At 45.6% G+C, this 21,832-nt stretch overlaps 1 protein-coding gene across 6 annotated transcripts in view; it reads left to right on the top strand.

Moving 5' to 3' along the window:
* The window catches only part of SORCS3 (sortilin related VPS10 domain containing receptor 3), a 313,332-nt gene that overhangs the window by 30,874 nt on the left and 260,626 nt on the right, over positions 1–21,832 (top strand). The window contains exon 1 of one of the 6 annotated variants that reach the window (XM_083845059.1): positions 10,414–10,464. The exons of 3 other annotated variants lie outside the window; for them this stretch is intronic. In XM_083845059.1, the coding sequence (XP_083701185.1) occupies positions 10,429–10,464 (36 nt within the window). In that variant the 5' untranslated portion in view covers positions 10,414–10,428. Of the gene's footprint in view, positions 1–10,413; positions 10,465–14,773; positions 18,884–18,978; positions 20,272–21,832 lie in introns of those variants that run through there. 2 more of the 6 variants (XM_083845051.1, XM_083845058.1) reach the window with 2 other exon arrangements.

A 21,832-nucleotide genomic window follows, 5' to 3' on the forward strand; every position in this document is an offset into this window, starting at 1 on the left:
GAAGAAAACAACCTATATGCCCTCTCTTTTGTTTCAGTTCAGTGCCATATCAAAGGGTGTTGAGCAAAAGAAGCTAAAATCCCCCCGTTCCTTCCCAGCCTGAATTTCCAAGTTACGGGTATTTGTGGTTAAAGTAGTAGAGAAAACTCATTCTGTAGGCATTTGTAGAGGGAAAAAAGGGTCGTTTTTTCCAAAGTGCAGGTCAGAAAATGACTTTTTCACAAAATTCTCCCTCCTTCCCCAGCTTGAGACTACAATTTGTTTCTTCCATAGAAATATGCTGTTTAATTTACTAGCTTCACTTACTCTTTAACTCCAGGTGACAGAGATGGCGTAAGTAATAAAGGAAAACTTCTTGATTGTTCACAACTTTGCATTAGGGTTTTGCACCTCAAGACAGCGTGCATTGGGAGCTTCCAACTCCAAAACACAAGTACAAGCCTGGTGTTTAGTGCCAGTGTGATGTTTGTGGGAAGGAAAACCAAGCGTGTTAATAAATAACAGCGTTATCTTTTCGTGTTTTTTCGAGTACGGGGTTTGGCATCAGGAGACTTTCTTGCTCCTATCTTCTGGAGAAAACACACTGCATTTAATGATTAATTGGATTTCATTTTTTATTTTTAACAGTGTATTATGTGACTCTAGAAGGGAAGTTAAATGCTTGAAGCTGGGTCCTTTCATTTATTAGCAGAGAAGGCTGGCTCCAATGCCTGTTTTTCTGCTGCTGTCCGGCTTTTCCCTAATTTTGCTGTTGGGGTGGCTGTGGCACAGGGAGGGCAAGCAGTTTGCCCAAGGTCACGCAGGGAAACAGCGTGGCCCCTTTAGCCAGCCGCCTTGGTTCCCAGTCTCTCACCCCGAAGCATGTATTTTCTTAGGTCACAATAGACACAAACCAGCAAAAATGTGAATTGAAAATGGACAAAACAGATTAACTCACGTCTCACGATGATGATAGATGACCTAGCAGAGCACCTAGGACACATCTGTGTGCTACTGGTTTTAGGCTACTGAAACAGTAAAGAGCCATAGGGATTGCTTTGACCAATTCCCTGTTACTCGAACAGACTTCAAAACTGAAGCTTTTGTGGCTTATGATTTATTAAAAACACGATCAATCAAATTACATGCAGTGAAGCAGTACATTTCAAATCAGGCATTGATGGGGAGGGTTTCCTGAGGTAGGATGGGATGGATTTGCAAAGAGGAGCAAATGATGGTCATAAAAATTTAGTGTTTTTTGCTGGACTGTACAGCAAACTCCACAGGAGGGAAGTCTGTGTAGCTGCTGTATGTCCTGTTACCTAGAATATTAAAAACCTGCTGTATATATTTTATTGCTATTTTAAGAGCAGCTCCCCCTCTTTTCCTTTCCCGCCTCTTCTCCCCCATCCCTCAAATCTCTATTTAAGATGTTAAAAAAAAAATCCCTCCCAGGCAACAAACTTTTGTTTTCTCCATTTGCAGATAGCGAGGTCAGGATTAGGATAGAGGCAAAAACCTGGTGAGATCGGGGAATTTGAGTTCTCTGCTTTGTCCTGCCCACGGGCTTTTTCTGCGACCTTAGGAAAGACAATTAACCTCGCCCAATCTCCTCTCCCATGTTAAATGAGGATAGTGCTGCTTACCTACCACAAAGTGGTGGTGTGGAGCAGAATTTTGCTGTGTGCAACACCTGAAGATCTTCAAGTGGAAGTTAGGAAATGCAAAAATACTGTTCTGAGCAGAAATGGGGTTTGTGTCCTCTGTCTGCGTTCTTGGGAAGGGGACTTGGTGGTCTGTTCAGTTGGTCTGATATAAGAATAAGGTGAGCTGTACTTGGGCCTCAGGTATCAGTCTGTCCCATAGAAGCATTTATTGAGAGGACACTGAAGCTATTGAGGGACCTGGTATAGATCAGATAAACTGTTTTCTTGCCAAGACCTTTCTGAAAAAGGGAGAATTTTTTGTGTAAGCTAGCATTACGTTTGGAAGATCTGCAAGCCTTTCTTTTTTAAAAAAACCATTCCACTCTAAAGACGCACTGAGTACAACGTGCCGTTCGCCGAGCAATTGTGTCCTCTTCACTTGTTTTCCCTCTCTCTAGATGGTTAGGCTATTGCATGAAATTTTTCCTCGTGCTGCTCACCAGATGCTCTCTCCAGCCTTCCTGTGAAGATAATCTGATTTCTCAGATGATCTTTTCCTACTGCTTCCCTCACAGATTTCTAGGATAAGGATCCGCAGAAAGAAGTAGCACTACCTTTAATGTTGTTGCAGAGTTAAATCTTGCTATCTTGTTTCTTGATTTTATTTTTTTATTATTTTTATTTTTTCAAGAGATTTCCACAAGCTTCAGTGGATAAAGTACTCCCTCAGATCACTCTGCTGATGTGATCACTAGTGCAATGGTACCAGTTGGACAGTTGTCATTAGGTTTCAGAGTTATCACTTGGCTGAATGTAGCTGCTTATAGGAAGTATTTAATCCTGCCTATGCTTAGTCTGTGATGGAAGCACTACGAATTCAGTGTTTTGTTTTGCTTGATGTAAGAAGCAAAGATACACATTTTTAGTTCTCTTTGAACTAGAGGACATTTTCAATCCATTACCTGTGAGGGTATGCTCAGCTGAGCATGGTGTGTTTTACCCATCCCAGTATACATGTCCTTTCTTTCTAGTAACCACAGGCAAAATTCAGACCTAAAGATGAGAAAAGGCACTACAGTGCTACAACAAGAGCAGGAGAGGGCATTTGCCTAAGGCATGTGCAGTATTGCAGGTTGCTTCAGCCAGGGCAAATTCCTAGATGATTGCAGGGGTTGCATTTTTCATGCTATGGGAAATATATGTCAGCAGGGTGTATTTTTATCTTAGAGTGAGTGCCGAAGATGAACCTGCAGCAGGACGGCGTACCTGAGCGATACAGCTGCTGCTTGGGCAATGGCAGCGTGTTGGTACTTAGTGGGATCCAGGCTCTGCAAGTTGGGGACGGTGAGATGAGATCTGGCAAGCACCTGGGCAGCAGCCTTGTTTTATCTTGCCAGACAAGCTGCATTGTTTTAACCTGCAGCCCAGCCAGCCTACTGCTCTCATCTCGGGAGTTAACGTGGTTGTGAGATTCACTCCAAGGCTGGGAATGTGAGAAGCTTTTGGCAGAAGGGTTTGGAGAAGAGGAGGCCAATAGTACTGCAGTAGCCAGCAGCTTTCTGAAGTAGGGTTAGAAAGATGCAGCTTATCTTCTTGGTAGGAGAGGACATAACGTTTGGAACAGCAACATGATGTGCCTGAGTGGACGTTAAGGAAGAGCTTCTCCTGAAAGAAAGGTGCAGCAAGTCATCAGGATAGCCTTCAAGACTCATGTAGACATGATATGATGGTGGCAGACCTGCTGTGAATGGCTCCTGTGAGTCTTTCCCTCCTGCTCACAGAGATCCCTTTGCTTTACCCCGTGCTAGATCTGAGGGCTGGCAGTGACAAGCGAGTTGTCCAAGCGCGAACAGCGAAGCCTGGCTTTTCCGGGAATGATTCTTCTGCATGCTGTTGGCAGTGCTCTGGTGTGATCTGCTAATGTACTGGTGGTTTGATACCGAGACATTACTCACTCCCACGGTGAATTACAGGCTGGGGAGGCTGAGGGGCTTGCTGCGTGCCAGGTAGTTTTTCATTAAGATGCCTAACAATGCAGCGCGTGATGGGCAGAACGAGGTGGGCAATGTTTGCCATCCCAAATGGGCTGCTGTGCCTGGAAGGGACGAAGGCAGCAAAATGAATCTTTAGGCAGACAGTGCTGTGTTCACTTGTCAGCCGGGGGTATTTGCTCCAGCAGTCCGGTTGGATTCCAGTCTAAAATGTTTGCTCTGCCACCATCTTGCACTCTAGGAGTAATCACATTAATTGCACTGCATTTGGTAGATATTTTAATTGCTATTCTAGACTGTTTTTTATTTTTTTTTCTCGGATGGCTTTTGGCCATGTTGTGGTGTTGCTGCTGTTGAAGGTGTGTGGGCTGTGTCGCAATGTCTTGTTGCATTTACACTTCTCTACTACCCCCGGTAATGAAGTTTGCCACTAAAGTCATTTTGCAGGACTTTGCCAATCAATTTTTAATTAATATTCCAGGGGAAGATATGGAAATAAAAATGAAACTCACATTGCAATTGCTTTTGTGGTTGTGTTGAGTCAGTAGAGCAGGAGGAAGGCATCTGGAAAAGTATTCTTCTGGCTATTTCTCTCCAGACTGGTTTCTTTGTCAAGTCAGGTTGATGCCCAGTGGATAGCCCCTGTTGCTTGCGGGTCTTGTGAAGCTGGCAGATTCCCCAGCTTGTTACCCAGCCCAGGGCAGCAAGCTGTTGAAGTTCTTATAGCCCAGGGCTCAGAAGCAGAACCACTTATGTTCCAAGTGCCTGCCAGCAGTTTCCCTTTGAGCCTCACTACTTGGACTTCCTCCTGCTGAGGGATGAGGCCCAGGATCTGTGGCTAAGCTTTCACAGTAATTTAAATGCAAACAGGAACAGCTATGTGATTCCATAATTATTTTTTTTTTTTTAAATGGGAAACGTTCATCCAATTAGATGACAAAATATTTTGAAAATGAGTTTGAGAAGAGAATTGATGCTAGGCAGGAGAAACTTCACCCCAAGGGGTGGTGAGATGAGGCAAGTATTTACTTAAATGCAAGACTGGGGAAAGACAACTTTCTCAGTGTCCAAATTTATAGCTGAATTTGTTAGTAGAGATTTTAGAACAAATATGGAAGCAGTGTTGTTCAATGGGTAAAGCACAGCTTAGAAAGCAAGGATCTGTAATGCTGATTGTACTAAAGGACACTGGGAGCCAGTCTCGCAAACAGTCAAGAATTTCCTTAAGTCACACCACAGCGTCACGTCCTTAAGCTCCCAGTGCGTGCTTACCTGAGTTGGTGCTCTCTTACAAATCCAAATTTGTTTCAAGATTGAAGGCCAAACCTGAGTTCATGGTTTTAACTGGTTCCGGGGCAATAGCAAGAAAACCTATCGGTTATGGATTTAAGATTTAGGCTTGGCTGGGATCTGGTCAAGTTCATCTTCCAGTGGGAATCTGTGTTTGAAGGTGTAGAGCCCAGCCTGCCTGTATTCAGGAGAATAAATTAAATGACATATTCCTCATGAAGTATTGAATACGGTACTGCAGAAGATCTCCAAACCAGCAAAAAATATTTGGTTTGACCCTTAGCGTAAGTTGTTATAGGATTGATGTAGGATCTAGTTGAGGATTCAACCTGTGGTATCCCACAGCAGTGAAAAGTGCAAGGTAAGAATGAAAAGTGAGTGCAGAGGCCAGGAACATAGGAGCTGTCTGTGGGGCAGTACAGGAAGAAGACCCGTGGGTCCTTCACATTCCCTGGATTGCAGCCTCAGGGCTCTGGGAAGATGAGCTTCTTTCTCCTTAGTGGGGAAATACGCTGAAGTGACACCTGTGCATACAAACTTTTTGGTTTGCTTAAACTCTCTGCAGGAGCTCAAGGCAAACAAGTTCCCAAATGCTGACTTCCCCTCAGCATCCAGGGAAAACTGCAGCATCACTGTTAACGTTTCCTCCATGCGAAAAGAAGGGCCTGGCAGTATTTCCTTTCCTGAATTTATGGGGTATTGTGAGAGTGAGGGAAGTAAATAGTTTGAGTGTTTGAAGAGGGTGGCTGTATGTCTTAAACACATTACATGAATAAACCACTGGAGAAATTTTAGGGTTGATTCCCAGCCCTCACGGTCAGCGGAGCCGCAGCATACAATGAAAATCAGAGAAGGTCGGTGTTGACTAATCAAAACACTCTTTCTTTCCTCCCTCTCAGTCTTGAAGGAGACCTGATTGCTCTCCCACTGAAACAAGTGGCAAAGCTGCCTCGCGTTCAGGGAGGGCCTCCGACGCCGAGGCTGTCATGCTGCGCTCTCCCCTTCCTATCCACATATGCGACACAAACTCCAGCCAGGCAGATCTGCAGAGCACCACGGGGCCTCTGTGCCCAAAATAGCATCGCTTCTAATTAGCTCCAGCGTGATTTGGACACCCTGGGGTGCAGGCTCCAGGAAAGGGTGCTGGGTTGCCGGCGTGTGAAAAGCAGAGCCGGGCGCTAGAGGGAGCGTGGGCATTTGCTAAGGGAAGGAAAATACTGCAGCGGGTGGGGAGGGGAGCTGGGGCCTGGGAAATCCACGCTGGAAAGACAGACGCTGCTGAAATATTGATATGAAAACCCGCTTGGAGTCATTGACTCTGCGAAACTCCTGCTGTCCGGGGTTCCCTCTGCGAGAGAGGAGAATAGTCTTGGCGTGCGCTCGGCCGTGGTAAAGCATTTCACCCTGCCTTGTGGCTGATGCCACCTCCCTCCTGTGTCGTCTCTAATTGCTGCTAGGCTTTTTCCTAGAGATGTGAGGCCCAAGGACGGGGTCTCTTGTCTGCTCGGGTCCCCTCCAGCCCAAGTTATGTGCCTGCAAACCCCCCAGCACCCCCCACTGCGGGCTTGGGAGAAAGGATGACATTAACCTCCGCAGGGCCAAGCAGCGGCAACGAGTCCTCGCCACCTTCTCAGCTGCACTGTCCCCTTTCTTACCTGTGACTAGACCCCAGGACAGCTGGTGACAGACCCACTTGCCACCCATCTGTTCCCTCTCCTGTGCCAGCGTAGCTGGGTGCTGAGGGCAGGGGAGTCATTTATTTGCACCTCTCTCCCATGCTTGGTCTTTAGAGGATAAGATTGTCCTGATGGGTCCCTGCCCCTTAGATCTCCACGTTATTTTGACCAGTGTGAGGATGTTGCACAAGTCTCAGTGTTTTTGTGCTTCTCTCCTCTTCTTGTGTGTGAGTGTGGAGGGACAGAATGGGCTGGGGTTCACACCAGCTGCTGCACGGTGGGACAAAGCATTACACCTTGGGAGGAGTGGTTGTGCTTACTCGTGTCCTTGGGACTAAAGCAGATATTTGGGACTTAGGAGAGCTAGGATTGAGCCACAGCAAATGACTTACTTCGGAGATGGATGAAAGGCCTCAGGATCCTAAAAACAACTGGTTTGGCACTGCTTTAGACAATACACCACTCTGTAACAGGTGTATTGCTGGTACGTTTTAGTGGCCAGTGATGCTGCTGATACGTGCCAGAAAGGCATCGAGCTCCATGTGGGAATTCAGTAGAGGGCTCCAGTGAGGAAGCAAAGGGCTTGGCACAGCACTCCTGCTGACTTTCATGGTTGAGAGAAGCACAGGCTGAGGTCAGATGTTCTTCCTTGGGGTGCCAGAGGAGAGCAGGCTCAGCATGCAGGCCATCTTCATGATTTCAGTATTTGCCCGTGTGCTTAATGGGCATGTATATTGCCCCATGTCTTGGTTCATCTACAAAGAGGAGTTAACTCATACACAGGGCTGTTGCTGAGGCTTAAAAGGGATGGATATTTGCAAAGCCGTCGGGTGTAAAAGAATTTATAAAAACATGATTATTTAGCTCTTGCCAAAAGTGCTTGAGGATCTCAGGGGTGCAGAGAGGAAAGAATGAGAGCTCTAATTGGTCGTTAGCCATTCCCCGCTGTTTGGGCCTGATTGGAAAAAATCCCCCACGGCTGTGATCAATAGCCTCCGTGCAGGTGAACAGGGCCTACTGTCTGCAGTCCTGAGCTGCCTCTGCCAGAGGACGGAGGGATAGTGGTTCTGTATGAGGTGTGCGTTTGTAGTGCTCTGCTCCAGAGGTCCCATCCTTTGTGGCCAAACCTCACCAATTTTGGTCTTGTAGTATGACAGAGAGAACTGCACATATAAAGCTCTTAAGTTGCCTCCTTGCTGGCTATTTTAAACGTTACTAAAAGGAAAAAAAAGTCAATGGTGTTAGCCCCTCATTTTATTTGGAGAAACAAAGGCATGAGAGATAGGAGGGATCTGCCCCAGGTTGTGTTCCTGATTAGAAGCAGAGGTGGGAGGCAACTGTTCTGACTCCTGTTCCTTATTGATTTGGTGCCTTAAGGACAAAGATCTTGCTTTATTTCAGCTGTGATGCCGCTCACATACTGGGTGTATTTTCTGTTTAGAAGAGATTACATGAAAGAAAGAAAAATGGATGAAAAGAGGAGCTAAGAGTGGGAAGAACACCACTCTCATTAATAACAAAGTGGAATGTGCTCTGTTAAAATCGTTAACAGATTGATCAAGTTAAAGCACTGCAAAGTTCTGGCTGAAAGTGATTTAAGAGCACCTCTGTCTGTAGTTCTCATCCCTTTACCAGCATGGCTTCCCAGGTTGAAGAACTTAATTGCAGCACCTCTTGAGCTGGGAGAGAGGGGGCATGGTGAAGTCGTGAGAGCCATGAGTTGGGGCTTCCATGGGAGATACAGAGACAGGAGGCATCTGTCTGCTGAAGGGGGTGGGAGCTGGCTCTGCGTTATGTGGCTTGTTTGTAGGAGGCTGGAATGATTTGGGATGATGGTCATGGAAGGGTCGTGTGGGTGGGTGTGCTTGTTTGCCTGTGCGGTCTTGCTATGGGATAATATAGTAGGTTCAAGGGTCTTGTTAGCTTCCAGAATTGTTTAAGGGGCTTTCCTACTCTTTGCATTATACCTTCCAACCCGTGGGGAAAAGTTTCTGCTCTAGACTAGGTACAGGTGAAGGATTCCTGTGTGAGGCAGGACAACCAAATCTTCTTGCCCCCTTGGATGGGGTCTGGGCTGATTCTCCCCCTCTCGGTCTTGCCCTGCAGGATGGGGGACTGGGATAGTGGACGTGTGGATGGGGCTGCAGAGGGGTATCTGGGGCTGGGCCCTGCTCCTGGACAGAACAACTCACTGAACCAGTGCAAGCCCTGTGTAGTGGAACAGGGTTCTTGCTTTTGTTTGGGTATCTGAAGGCTGCTGCAAGGCATGGGACTGGTGAGCCTGTGAGTGAGGGAGCGCGGTGACCTTGTGCTCAGGAAGCCTTGCTCACAGCATGCAGTCAGAGAGGGGACACGCAGACAGGCCTGTGTGTCAGGCAGGAGGTCTCTGAAAACCAGATTTACCATCTGGCCTGGAAAAAGTTTTGCCTAGGAGACTGAAAACAGGTATGATAACCACGCTATACTTAAAAGAACAGTTATTTTAGAAGAGAGAATCTTTATTCCAGTGTGCTTTGGTAACTGGTGGAGCAACACCAGGTGAAAGCCCCATGAAATCACGGTGTCCGTACCGGGTGGTGTGGAGACATAACAGAGGTGGCTCTACTGTCATCAGCCAAACTTTTCTGGGAGATGAAACTTAAACAGGAGGGCGTTCAAAAAGTGTGGAATACAGAATATGGCTGGGAAAGATCTGGCTGTTGTCCCTCAGTGGCTTATGATTTCTGCCGAGTGTTTTTGAGGTTGCCTACTCTCCAAAGGATCAGAAAATGAATAAAATGCCTGGTCATCTTGTTAAGCAACAGAAACTTGTGATCTATTATCCCTTAACGGATTTATCTTCCAGAAGTCATCTATCAGTGTTTTTTCATCTCTATCGAGACCCCTCCCTTTGCTGCTCAGCTGGAGGAGGCAGCAGCCACCCTGGTGGGTTGGCTGAGCGCTACAGGTGTGCCGACGGCCAGCTGTGGGCTGTGCGGTGACCAGCTGGAGCCCTGCCGGCTCTGAGAATGGGCACCGGCTGGTTTATGGTTCAGGTCAGACGTTAGTTTGGGACCTGCTTCTCCACCCAGCTCATTATATTTACTGAACTTGCAGGAATTCACTGTCTGTGACACCCCCCATTGGAATCTGTTGACCAATTTGAACTGAATTCAGAGTTATCCCTCCCCTGCTAGTACACGAGCAGACAGGCAATGTGATCTGTTGCATCCAAAGCGGAAGCTTTATTTCTTTCTGAAGGCAACCTAAAACACAGCTACAGTATCAGCACTGAGGAGGCCTTAATTTACTTAATTAATATTGTTCACGGTTGTTTTTTGCCAGCCTGCCTGGAAACTGTTCCTTTAATCAAAAGGCAACATCGCTGGCAGTGTAGCATTTTCAGTTTGCTTGTACTGCATCTCTTTGTTCCAGGCTCAATTCTACCCTTCCTTGCTTTTAATTAATTAAAGATTATCTTCATTACTTGTTCCTGCCTCGCATACTGCAAGTGACAAAGCCTGCCTTTCTGAGCTGCACCGAGCGAATATTCTAGTGACTCTTTGCTGTGTGCGTGTTTTGCTTTTGTTTTAAGTTTGGGCTTCCTGTAATGCTACTGGAGATTGACAATAAATAGGTTGGGGAGAAGGTGTTGGAGTGAAAACTCAGAAAGAAGGGAAAGAGGCGGGTCTAACTCTAACCCTGAAGAATGACATTGAATGGTACATGGTAAATTGAAATACTGGTCCATTTGAAAGCCCCCTGTCTTCTGTAAAATGGGAGATTCTCACCTTCTTCCCCAGAGACAAAAGTTGGCAGGCAAGAAAGTCGCTGACTGGTGGAGGCTGTCTTCAGGCTGGGGGCTGGATGAACTGCGGAGACTTCTTGTTCATCGTAGAGGAAGTGAGGGCAGGAGGCACGAGCTGACCTGTGGCACGCGTGAGGAGGCAGAAGTGAGCTGATGCGAGTGTGAAAGCATGCAGGGTTGTTGTCTCCATGTCATGGCTCATGGGGAAGCACCTTTCCTAACGCTGTCAGGGTTGTCTGTTGCATTTATTGCCCTTAGTAGCTAACAGGCTCATTGGTACAAGACCGGCTGCTCCTGTGGTGTCAAAACGCTGCATGTGGACGCTTGTGAGAGAGAAGGATGGGAGAGGCAGAGTGCAGTTCCCTGGGCTCTCTGTAATTTTTGAAATCCCACTTCAATCACTTAAAGGTGTCTATGTGTGTAAGGAGATATATGACTGAAAACTATAGAACTAGGCATATAACTAACTGAACTAGATAAGCTAATTTTTCTGTAACCAGAGATAATCTGGGGCTGCAGTCGCATTGTGCCAGCTTTTTCTCCACTTCCCCTGTGCACCCTCCTGCTGCAGCTGATGAGCACTGATCCCTTCGCATGGCACTGCACGTTTCTTCCTTCTCCTTCCCTTGCAGTGCCTTTGGGCAGTATCAGTCAGCCTTTAGTGTGGATTAGGAGTGTTTTTTGTCTGCCGTGGTAGGATCTTGGCAACTCTCGGTTCTAGTCTGAGTTCCTTAGGCTGAACATGGTCATTTATATATTGAATTTGAAGCTGGCATAAAGCATTTGCCCTCCCTGGGTTCAGTTCTGCTGCGCTCTTGTCTTCAGATCTAACTGATCAGGAGATCAGGAGAAGTGGTGGCAAGGTGGGAAAGCTGGCAGTTAACTGGGTCTGTCCTTGCAACTGTTCCTGTCCTGAGCCAAAAGTATTTTTAAAAAATGCACATGGAATTGTGTGATTGAGGGATAAGTAGAAAATCGTGTTTAATGGTAAGGGTTTGGGAGCAAGAATGCCTTTTCTCAGGTGTACGTGCAGCACCTTGCACAAATCTTGTCTTTAAAGGATGCTGCATATAAAGGTGATGGCATAATCTTGCCATTTTATTTTGTCTGCACCTACAGAATGTGAACTCTCTAAAAAGGAGGCAGCATGGATGTTCCTATAGAGGGTTTGTTGTGATGGAGAACTTGTGGCCTTCTCTGTTGTTTCTGTCTTCTTGATGCTGGTCCGTGCCAGTCCGGGAGCTGGCACACTGGTCAGTTTTACTGGCTTCCTCCTGAACATGGGGCCAGGAGAGGTTTTGTTCCCGCATGACGGTCCCCTGTGGTGAATTTGTGCTGACAGATAGTTCTGGCTACAGGGAAGCTGGTAGCTATTTCAGGTTCATTCTTTATTTAAATGCTCTCCCTCCAGAGGCAGGCTTGTGCTTGACTCATACTGATGAATTTTCCTGGTGCATCCTTCTGCTATGGCAGCTGCTGCCTAGGGCAGGGTTGGAGAACAAAGCAAACAGAAGGAATTAGCACCAAAAGAGGGGAGAAAAATGACCCCTGAGCAAGGCAGGCACAACTACTGGCAACCTAGGCAGTATTTTGATGCTGCGCTGCTTTGGGGCTAGGCGTAAACCCCACGGGGAGAGAAGGGAGGAAAGAAATTAGGTGGAGACTGCGTTAGTGGCTGGGACATGGTCAATTCAGGTTAGGCTGAGCAATGCTTGGAGGCATCTCAGACCTGGGCAGAGCAATGCTGTCAGGAGGCTTTTCTCCTACTTATTTAGGTCAAAGGAGTTGAATGGTTCATTCTCACCTGCCGGGGTGTATAAATTGCTGTCATGCAAGCTGAAGCTTTAGACCACTGGTTAAATGGTCTGTCCTGCCATTAGCTGAAGGGAGGGGAAGGATGTCAGTAAATGTGTGTTACCCTTCCAAGGGATGCTGTTCAGCTCACGGTTATTTTACGCTGGTGTTGCACAGACAGCTTGATTTACACTAGTGCCAACAGGATCCTAATGGGAGTATTGCGGTGTGCAGCCGTAGTTTTGCCAGTGTGGGTCTCTGTGTATCTCTTTTGCTTCATGCTATTATATTTTCATTCTTTCTGAGTTTTGTTTTCTATTCTCCTGAGCTTGGGACAGAAGATTTTTTTTTTTTTTTTTTATTGTGGGGACCATTACTCAGTCTGCAGCTTGAGGGAGGAAGACTGAGATATTGCCACCGTGTAGACAAGTATCACTCTCCCTGTCTTGCATTGGTGGGAAGCCTGGATGTTCAAGTGCAAGTCAGCTGGAGTGCCTTGGCATGTGCCTGGGTCACAGGAACATGGATGTTCCCCAGCCAGCAGTGATTTGGGTATTGTGGGGTGAGAACTGCTGAGCTGTGCTTGCCAAGGCTCTGTATTTGGAGGCTATTTCTAATGAAAACTTTTTTTTTTTAATGTGAAAATACGTTCGAAATGTTAGTGTGCTGGTCCTGGTCCTGTGCAGGGACAGGTGCCGATTCCTACTGTGCGTGCTATTTCTCAGTGCCTTTCAGGCATCTGTGTGCTCTCAGCTCACTGCTGTGCTAAATGCCTTTGCTGCTCACAAGGGGCTGTTCTTTTGAGAGATCCCAACCACCTTCCTGGAAGGAAGATGAAGGAGAGGAGCAGTTTGTAATAAGCTAGCAAGACAAACTTTTAAGCATTGCTCTGTGCTATAGCCTGGGGCTGGGACTGCAGACTTCTGTGTACTTGCTGGACAAATTGCTGCTGTGGGAAATTTTATTTTTGGCCGGCTGGAGGAGCAGTGCACAGGCTTGGCCAGACAGCCCAAGTGCTGTGAGCGATCCCTTTGCCAGGCTGGAAATGCTGTTCTGGCTCCTGGCACTTCAGATCAGAGTAACCTGACACTGGAACCCTTTGGGCTCCCTTTGCTGCTCTCTTGAATGAAACTTCTGGGCTTGGTTTAATTCCTTGGTATCATCAAAAACACTTGCCTTGATAAGGATCCTGGTTTGATGAAGCAATGGTTTCTGCCAAAGCAGCATGTTTTATTTCAAGGGCTTATCTTTCATCATCTTGATGCTGGAGTACAGCAACAATATCTTCGAAGTCAGTGGTGATACACTGGTGGAGTGTCAGTAAGAGCAGAATTAGTCCTGTGTGCTTTCCCTTCTATGCTGCTGGCAGGCTTAGACAGGATGAAAATTGAAAGCCTCTTCCATCTGCGTGGCTGTCCTTCAACCTGTGCTTCATCATGGAGAGCAACCAGAAAAGCATTAATGCTCTGATGAATTACCGAGTGTTACAAGCCATTGACCTGCACGGTGGAGCTGTCTCGTGAAAGGGTCGAGTAGTCCAGGAAAGCAGCCATTTGGAAGTAGCTTCGATGTGCAGCTGATTAGGGCTTCAGCTGCGAAGTCCCACCAAGCAACGTTCACACGGCACAGCAATGGCCGTGGCCAGATTTAGCTGTGCTGTGCTGGTCCTTCACTGCTGCTGGGTTTGGGCTCCCCACAAGCTCGAGTCCTGCTGGCTCGCCTTCCCAGAGGTCATCTGAGCTTTGGCTCGGGAGTTAAGGCTCCTTAGCTCTGAGGTTGAATGGCTCAAAGCACAAGCAGGCGGTGCAGTGAAGGTGGTGTATTTATTAGCGACTTCCCTTTAACTCTTCTCCTTGACAGGTTAAATACCTCTCGCCATTCGTGGTGCTTGTCATACAAGATCAGATTCAAAGCCAGCGAATCCTTTGCATTTCTGTTGAGTTTAATGGGCTTTGGCCTTGTGCCCAGGAACATAAGATCGGATGTGCTGGACAGGACCAGAAGTCCGCCTATTCCCAGTGTCACATATCTGACATGGCTCGGTGGCACAGCTGTGCCTGGCGTTATCCAGTTTACATAATACACAGTTTTGCAAATAGCTTGCTGCCCAGCTTGGTGCTTTTGAATGTGTATGGGGTGGCTGACGAGACAAATAATGTGGGCTTAGTCCCCAGCTCCCATCACCACCCTGACAGCCCTCCCCGGATCCTGACTCAGACCAGGCTGGCATTCTGATTAAAAAACAAAACTAATTTTTAAGGAATGTTTGTGTAGAAAAGCTTTTTTAAAAAAATTTAAAAGGTTAAAATGAAACATTTATAGTCATATACTTACAAAAATAAATTCAGCGTAACTTAGAAGAGCTGTAAGATATGCAGGCCTTTTTATTTACTGCCGTTTTACTGTAAAAAGTCATGCTTGAAAATACTACCCACTCTGGTTTTCTGCATTATGCCGGAGTATGGCGTTGGTGAAACGAAGGTGTAGCGGTGTTTCCATCCTCCTGTTGGAGGGGAGCAGCGGGCTCGGTGGACACACAGGCGTTACAGAGCGTGAGCACGCCCCGTAGGTAAGGTCGTGTTGCTTTGCCTTAATCCCTGGGATCGCCCCGCTGTCAGCAGCCTGCCAGTCAGCAGTGCTTGCTGTTCTGGAGGTGGCCAAGGGGTAAACACAACCTGTCAGGAGTTTTTTTTTTGTTTTTGTCGTCTTAGTAAGGGTTTGGTAATATTTTTCCCTTTTATGGCTTGGAGGCTGTTTGGGTTTAAGAGCGAAGGGGGGTGTCACTGCAGACTTAGATCACTTGTTCCCATTTTTTCGATCCAAGAAAATATTTGGCAAATGCTTTTATTTTGCTTAAATGATGATTGTTTTCTTCCACCTCCAAGTTGCAACTGAAATGGACACTCGTGTGCCTTTGGAGGCAGTGGGGTAGAGCTCACGTGCATGCTTGTACATGGCAGAGAAACGTGAGCTGCTCCTTTAGCCTTTCCATTAACAGCTGGCAGGCTGTTCCCCGTGTGCCTCAGTTTCCCCATCCATGAGAGGAAACCGTCCTTCTTTGCAAAGCCCTCTGAGACTACTGAAAAGACCCTGGATGGACGCTGCTGTTTGCAGGATTGGCAGCTGAGGTTTGGACGAAGATGCTCTTTCTTCTTCTCCTTCCTGCTGAGAATCAGGTGTGGGCTGGTGTTTAAGGCAGGCAATAAATGTAATCCATTCCTACTGTTATTTTTTCCCAATTTTTATCTTCCTAGGTCACACAAACAGCCTAGGAAAGCTGTGAGACTTTGTAACTGTGATCCCATCAGTCTGCAGGGGGTTGTAGTCTAAAATATTCCAGCTGAATTAAATTTCTGACTTCCTTTTTGAAACGTAATTTCATTTCTAAATGTGGAGAGTGTGTGGAGCTGGAGATCTCTCCTGGTGCTGCAAGGAGAGTCCTAGTCTGATTATTTAAAATGAATTAGTTCTGATGAAATATTTAGCCTTTAAACAACACATTTAAAACAGTGAATTGCATTTTATTTATTAATGGCAGTTGCAATGAGATTCGGAGAGGAATTCTGCTAAAACGTGCTGTTGTGATATTGCAAAATATAGTAATGACTATAATATTTTGTTGAATTATTAATATCCACTGTGCCTGCAGAACAACATGTGTCAGACTTCAAAATTGTTTTTATCTGAAGAGTTACATGTGGTCTTTGTTTTGCTTTTTTGACAGTTTTTCAAAAGTAATTTTTGTTAATTTGAGGGGCAGAATGAAAGCAGGAAGGATGATCAGGTCTTGCCACTGCTTAGCTCAACTCTCTTCTCTTTATCAAAGCACAACCAGGAAACAGAACAGAGGTTATTTCTCTCTGTCAGAGTCAGGTTCCCTGTAGTGGGAAGATTGCATTTAAAGGGAAAGGTTTTTGGGAAAGCCAGGCACAGGGCTGACTGCAATTGCTGCTGCCTGAGCATAACAACCTTGTCGTGCTGTCGCCTTCTTTACTGCGACTGGCTTATTTGTCCTCTTCAGGCATCACCTGGCGGTTCTTGCCAAAGAAATCTGGGCAGGGCACTTCGCTCTCTGTGGACCAGATTTTTTGCTGGGACAGACACAAACCTCCTAGCTGCATATCTTAGACTGGAAAAGTTTAAGATGACCTAGCTTGAAGCTAGTGACTCTGCTCGGGTTGCTTTGTGGTTGTGGCCTCATGAATGGTGGCAAATTCTGCCTGTGGGACCCCGGCTCCCACCCTTATCTTTTTGCTTTCCAAGCAGTGCTGAGGTTGCCCCCGGCTGTTGACCGGGTGTGTGAGTGTGCTGGTTTAGCTCTTAGTGTCCCCCGCAGCATGGCTCTGTCCGCTGCTATTGAACTTCCAGGCCTGACTTTGTCTGGTTTATGGGACAGGATGGCCCAAAGATGGTTCTCTTTGGCAGCATGGATGAGATCGCTTTGTCTTGCGGAGGAGGAAAGTTTAGCTAGGTGAAGTCAGACCTAGACGTACCAAGTGGTCTCTGGACCAGCAAATAGACCCTGACCTGTTTTGTTCATGGATGTAGCAAATAAAAGTGGCGTGAAGGTGAAGGTCTCTCTTTGTTTCAGCAATTGTTTTTTCTGCTAATCCCTTTAGATGGAGTAAATATTGTCTGAAGTATCCCTGGATTTTATTCAGGGCAGAATAATCCTGGTACATAATAATACTGGTGCAGGATAGTGAAGATGTGGGCATGTATCAGAGGTTCCCCCTATCAACCTAAAACTACTGTTCTGGAAGCATCCCATCAAGCAACTTGCCCAACTACCCCCTTGCTCTCTGGTGTGCCCCTCTGGTGCGCCAAGCAACTGGGAAAAGACTGTAAGGTGTGCTTGTTTGTTACTGCCAACCAGCATGTTTTCTTCCTCCTCCCAGCGTTTTTCCTATTTTATTTAATTTTCGTACTGAAATGCTCTATCCAAAGTCCAAAGCAAGTATTTTCATATTTGCATGTCTCCTGAGGTATTATGAAAGATTTAATTCATGAATCCGCACCTGGAGATGTACGTAATACGCATATAAATGCTGTCTGATTATAAGTTAGAAACTCGTTGAGAAGGAGATTGAAGTAGGAAGCGGGAGAAGTGCTATTACTGTTCTGGTTTACGGGGTACGAAGCTAGAGGAGGAACTCCTAGCTGCATATCTTAGACTGGAAAAGTTTAAGGTGACCTGGCAAATTGCAAAAAAGAACCTTGGTCATGTCCAAAATCACCTGGATTAGGATGGCTAGCTTTCTAACTGCAGGAGCCAAAGGATGTGGACTGCAGAAAGCTGACGGGGGAGGGAACCCTTAACTTCACCTGGAGGTGAGTGGTTTAATTGCACCTTGCAGACCCTGCTGTGGGATGAATTCGGACTGCGTACAGCTCTCAGATCTAGCGAAGTCAAGAGTGATTCTGAGGAGGATCAGGCAAAACCAATATGAACAAGGGCAAAATAAGCCCAGGGCTACATATGAATCCTAGATTCCCGGAAAAATGTTTAAACTTCATTAAATAAGAATGGAAAGAAAATTGCTAATAATGCCTCTCCTATATATGCTAACTGAAGAACGGTCTTAAAATAGCATCTAGCATTAAACTGTCATAAAAGTGGATTAAGTGGTAGTAATATTAAAGCGAATAGATATACCACCTTAACCTTGTTGAGAGGGCATTAGTCTACATGTTATTTATCTGTAGGTAATCTACTGGAGGAGGAAGCATTAGTCCAGTCTTGTTTCTAAAATCCTGCTGATAAGCTACCCTGCCCATCCAGAGGGGAAGAAGCAGCAGTAATGTAATGGAAAAGGAGAGATGCAGCTTCCCAGGCTTTACTCCATCCTTCAGACACAAAATATGGACAGTTCACCCTTGGGCCATTTAACTGTCTCTTACCTTTTGTACCAGAGAGGTTTGTTCTGTGCTTGCTGTGATCCATGAGATTGCAGCTTGTCTTCAAAGAAGAACTTTTGGAAGGCATCAATAAGCGGCACAGTCAGGCAGAAGTCTGGACGGCTCCAATCTGGGCTCACTTTGCTTGTGAGCTGATCAGGAACATGGTGCCACGTACCGGGGTCGCTGGTTGTTGACTCATAACACAGGTAGCGCACGATAGCAGGGTGAGGAATGTTTTCAACTAAGAACATCTATAACCTGTGTTGCTTTCTAGGTGGACTTTTCTAAGTCGGGGACACCAACTCTAGGGAAGGTTTGAGAATTCAAGAGTGCCTCTCCTCTAGGCAAGAATGTGTACGAGCTTGTGGAACAAGAACTTGTACAGATGCAGAGAAGACATCTAACTGTGGTGGAAGCACCAGGCTTAGCAGAGAGCAAAATGTGACTCTTGTGAGAAAGTTGTGTTAGAGGAGAAGTACAGTGGAAGATTTTTCTCCATATATCCTCACGGCTGACATATCCTCAGCGATGACACTTAGCTTCCCCAGGGCTTTGCACTGCTTGATTAGCTGATGAGCCTCACTGCAGTGTCTGGAGAGGAATCAGTGGTCTCAGCTGGGCTCCCAGGCTGCTGATGGGATGGGATCCCAGGGCACCGGGGGGTATGATGGAAATTGGCAGAGTGCTGTGGGGAGTAAGAGGAAGCAGGTGCTTCCTATGGCTAGTTGTTGATTCAGCTGGCTTTGAGCAGCCTATCTCAGAACCAGGCAGAGGCAAGGAGAGCACCAGGGGGCCAGAGCTGACTTCAGTCTCTCTCAGGTATTTCACCCACAAAGAAAATACAACAGGAAGAGAAAATGCCAATATCTCTTCTGCCTGTGACTAACAGTTCTCAGCAGAAGTTGGCCAATAATCCCCAGACACAAGGGGAGATGTTCTGTGGAAAGGGAAGGGAGAGGGAACTGTTGGGGTCTTTAATAATGGCTGGGTGGTTAAGGGAGGAGAACCCCTTGGGAGCCAAGCAGGAAAATTGGGAAGGTGGGAGTAGGGGTGGTGGGTGATAGCAAAGTCCAAGTCTAGGAGGGCTACAGAAATTGGCACCCAAATCAGGGCTCGCTGATAGGCAGTGTCAGAACTGCTTGGTCAGCCTGCACTTGGCCACTGTTGGCCAGGCTCCCATTGATTATACGGACAGTGAGGCATTGAAATCCACGGAGGAGCTCAAAGAGATATCTACTTTCACAACATGGGAAAAATCTTGAAGCTCGCAGCCCTGTTTAACCTCAGAGGTGTTTCTCTGATGGTAATAAACATATGCCACAGTGACTGCATAGAGGGGATATTTGGATTTGTGTCATTGGTTTTGGAGAGTGTAAGAACCTACTGTGAGAAATAAAACCACTTCAGCTCGGAGGCAAGGCTTTATAGTAAAATAGCTTTCACTGCAATATAAGGGTTTGTTGGACAGAACTGACGGTAGTAAATAGATTAATTGGATTTCAAGGATAGAAGCTGTATGTAAACTTTCTGGACTATAAACAGAGAGATCCAAGCAGATAATGTGTTGAGTGAACATGCCAACCTGACCCCTCTATCTGCTGGTAGCAGATCCATCCTGGTAGAAACACCTCCCTCTTGTTTATCTGCAGCACTTGCTTCTGGTGCTTACTACTTATGTTTTGCCATCAGACATTATCAGCCTGTTTCCACTTGCTACAAAACAGATTTTGCTCATCACTGTAAGAGGGTATGATGTAATTGCAACCACCCAGGGCTTGGTCTGAAGCCTTGCTTACTGAAAAAATAAACAGGAGTTGACTCATCTTTCTTTAGCTTTCACTTTCATTGTAGTCTTAGGCTGTGAAATGCACTTACAGGGGGATTGTCTCAGTAAAGATATTGCCCAGCTCTTCTGAATTTCCAGATGACGTCTCGTTTGTTTTACATATTTATGTGCATGTTACTGGAATGTGACAGAATAAAGTGTTCCTTGGTTGTTTTCCCTACTCCAAAGTGCAAAGATAAGGACACAGAGGGGAAAAATGATCTGCTCCCAGGCATGGATTGCTGGTTGCTCCTAACTTAGGCATAGCCAGCTGGGTCTGATTTGGGTCAGGTGCCTGGGGGAGGACTCTGTCCCCATGCAGTTCCTTGCATCCATGTTACAGCTGCAGCAAGACCTGAATATAAAGAGAAAGTATAAAAAGGTGCCTGGGGATTGTAACGTTACCTGTGTGACTTCTGATCTCTTGACATATTGCCCTGCAAGTTAAGTGTAGTCTTTCAGTGGTGTTATCCTTCTATCACTTATGTAAATTCTAATTTAATGCAATGGTAAAGAGTTTGAAGCATGCAGTCTACTGCCTCTTTGTTTTGGTTTGGGGAAGAGAGCACTGGGAGAGCCTCCTTGGGGGAAGTCAAGTGTTGATGTCTGAGCTGACTGAGAAATGGCTGAGAATTTGGGCAAAGGAGAACCCAAGTGAAGCAGAGTGAATTTATCTGGGTTGATCTTGGACATGTTTCGTTGCTGGTGTTGGTGTTCATAAGGAAGTAAACTGCAGTAAGGAGCATTAATATTTTGTTAGAAAACTACATATTAAAAATTGATGTTGAAGTGTCTTCCCCAAAATTGCTTTGTTCTCTTTGCAGCTAGACAGAGGAAGAAAAAAGGAAGGCACAATGAAAAGCTATTAAAATGCTTTATTAATATGTAATCTAAAGTGACAGTAGCTTTGATTTTTTTTTCATTTTTAGGAGGCATCATTGAAAAATATTAAAAATAACCTTTTAGTAGGACTAATATTTTAGTAGGACTCTCTACTGTTTTTATGAAAAATATTAAATTGAGAGAATCTTTACTTAAGCCATACTTATTCCCACTTCAAAACTAGAACTAAAACCAATACCACAAGTTTTATGGAGATGAGAATGAAAAATACATCAATAGTAATTTTGTGATCAGTGTGATCGATTTTTCTAAGAAAAATGGAATATTTCTTGGAAAGCTTCAATTTTAGTCAAAGGACTTTATAACAGAGTGCTTTATGGCTTTTTCTTAGGAAATTGCTTTGGGTTTTGATCGCGCAGTGCTGGGGAAAGTTTTAAATATTTTGAGCAATTTAAAAAAAAAAGTATGACAAATGTGTACAAAAATAGGGGAAATGTTGAAACTTGAAATGGAAGCACAAAATACTTTCCAATCAGCCTCAGTCATAAATAAATCTGTCAACTCTTATAATCTAAGCTAGGAAGTTTAAATATCAAGTATCATGTGCTGAATGTTTATATTGAACTGCTTGCAATCAATCCATAGGGTCAACTTTTAAAATGTCAGAGGTTTAAATAGTGTGTGTTGACAGAAAGCTGAGATTTGCTCAGAGTATTCATGTACAGACAAAGACGCCACCTTTCTCAAATGAGGTACTTGTGGCTGATCTGGTGTGACCTGGTCCTTGCTGGCCACGTCTCTTATTGGGGCTGTCTTCAAAGACTTTGTGGTTGGGTTTGGGGCACTGGAGCCAGTTCTCCGTTACAAATGTTGTCTAGGAGCTTTGGGTCTTGGTTCTTTTGAGATTATTTCTTTATGCTGATGAAAGAGAAGAAAGGGCTTGCAAAATCAGGTAAATTAAGGACTATTTCAAGGGAAGTTCTGTCTATTCTTAAAAACCGGGGAAGGAACTTAATGTGTTTTCAGAGCAAGGGTGCAGGGTGGTGAAAACCCATAAACAGTAAGAATGGTAAGCTTTGCAGTTTCTTGCCAGCCTCTAA

Source organism: Anser anser (assembly GCF_964211835.1).
Source record: "Anser anser genome assembly, chromosome: 7".
NCBI lineage: Eukaryota > Metazoa > Chordata > Aves > Anseriformes > Anatidae > Anser > Anser anser.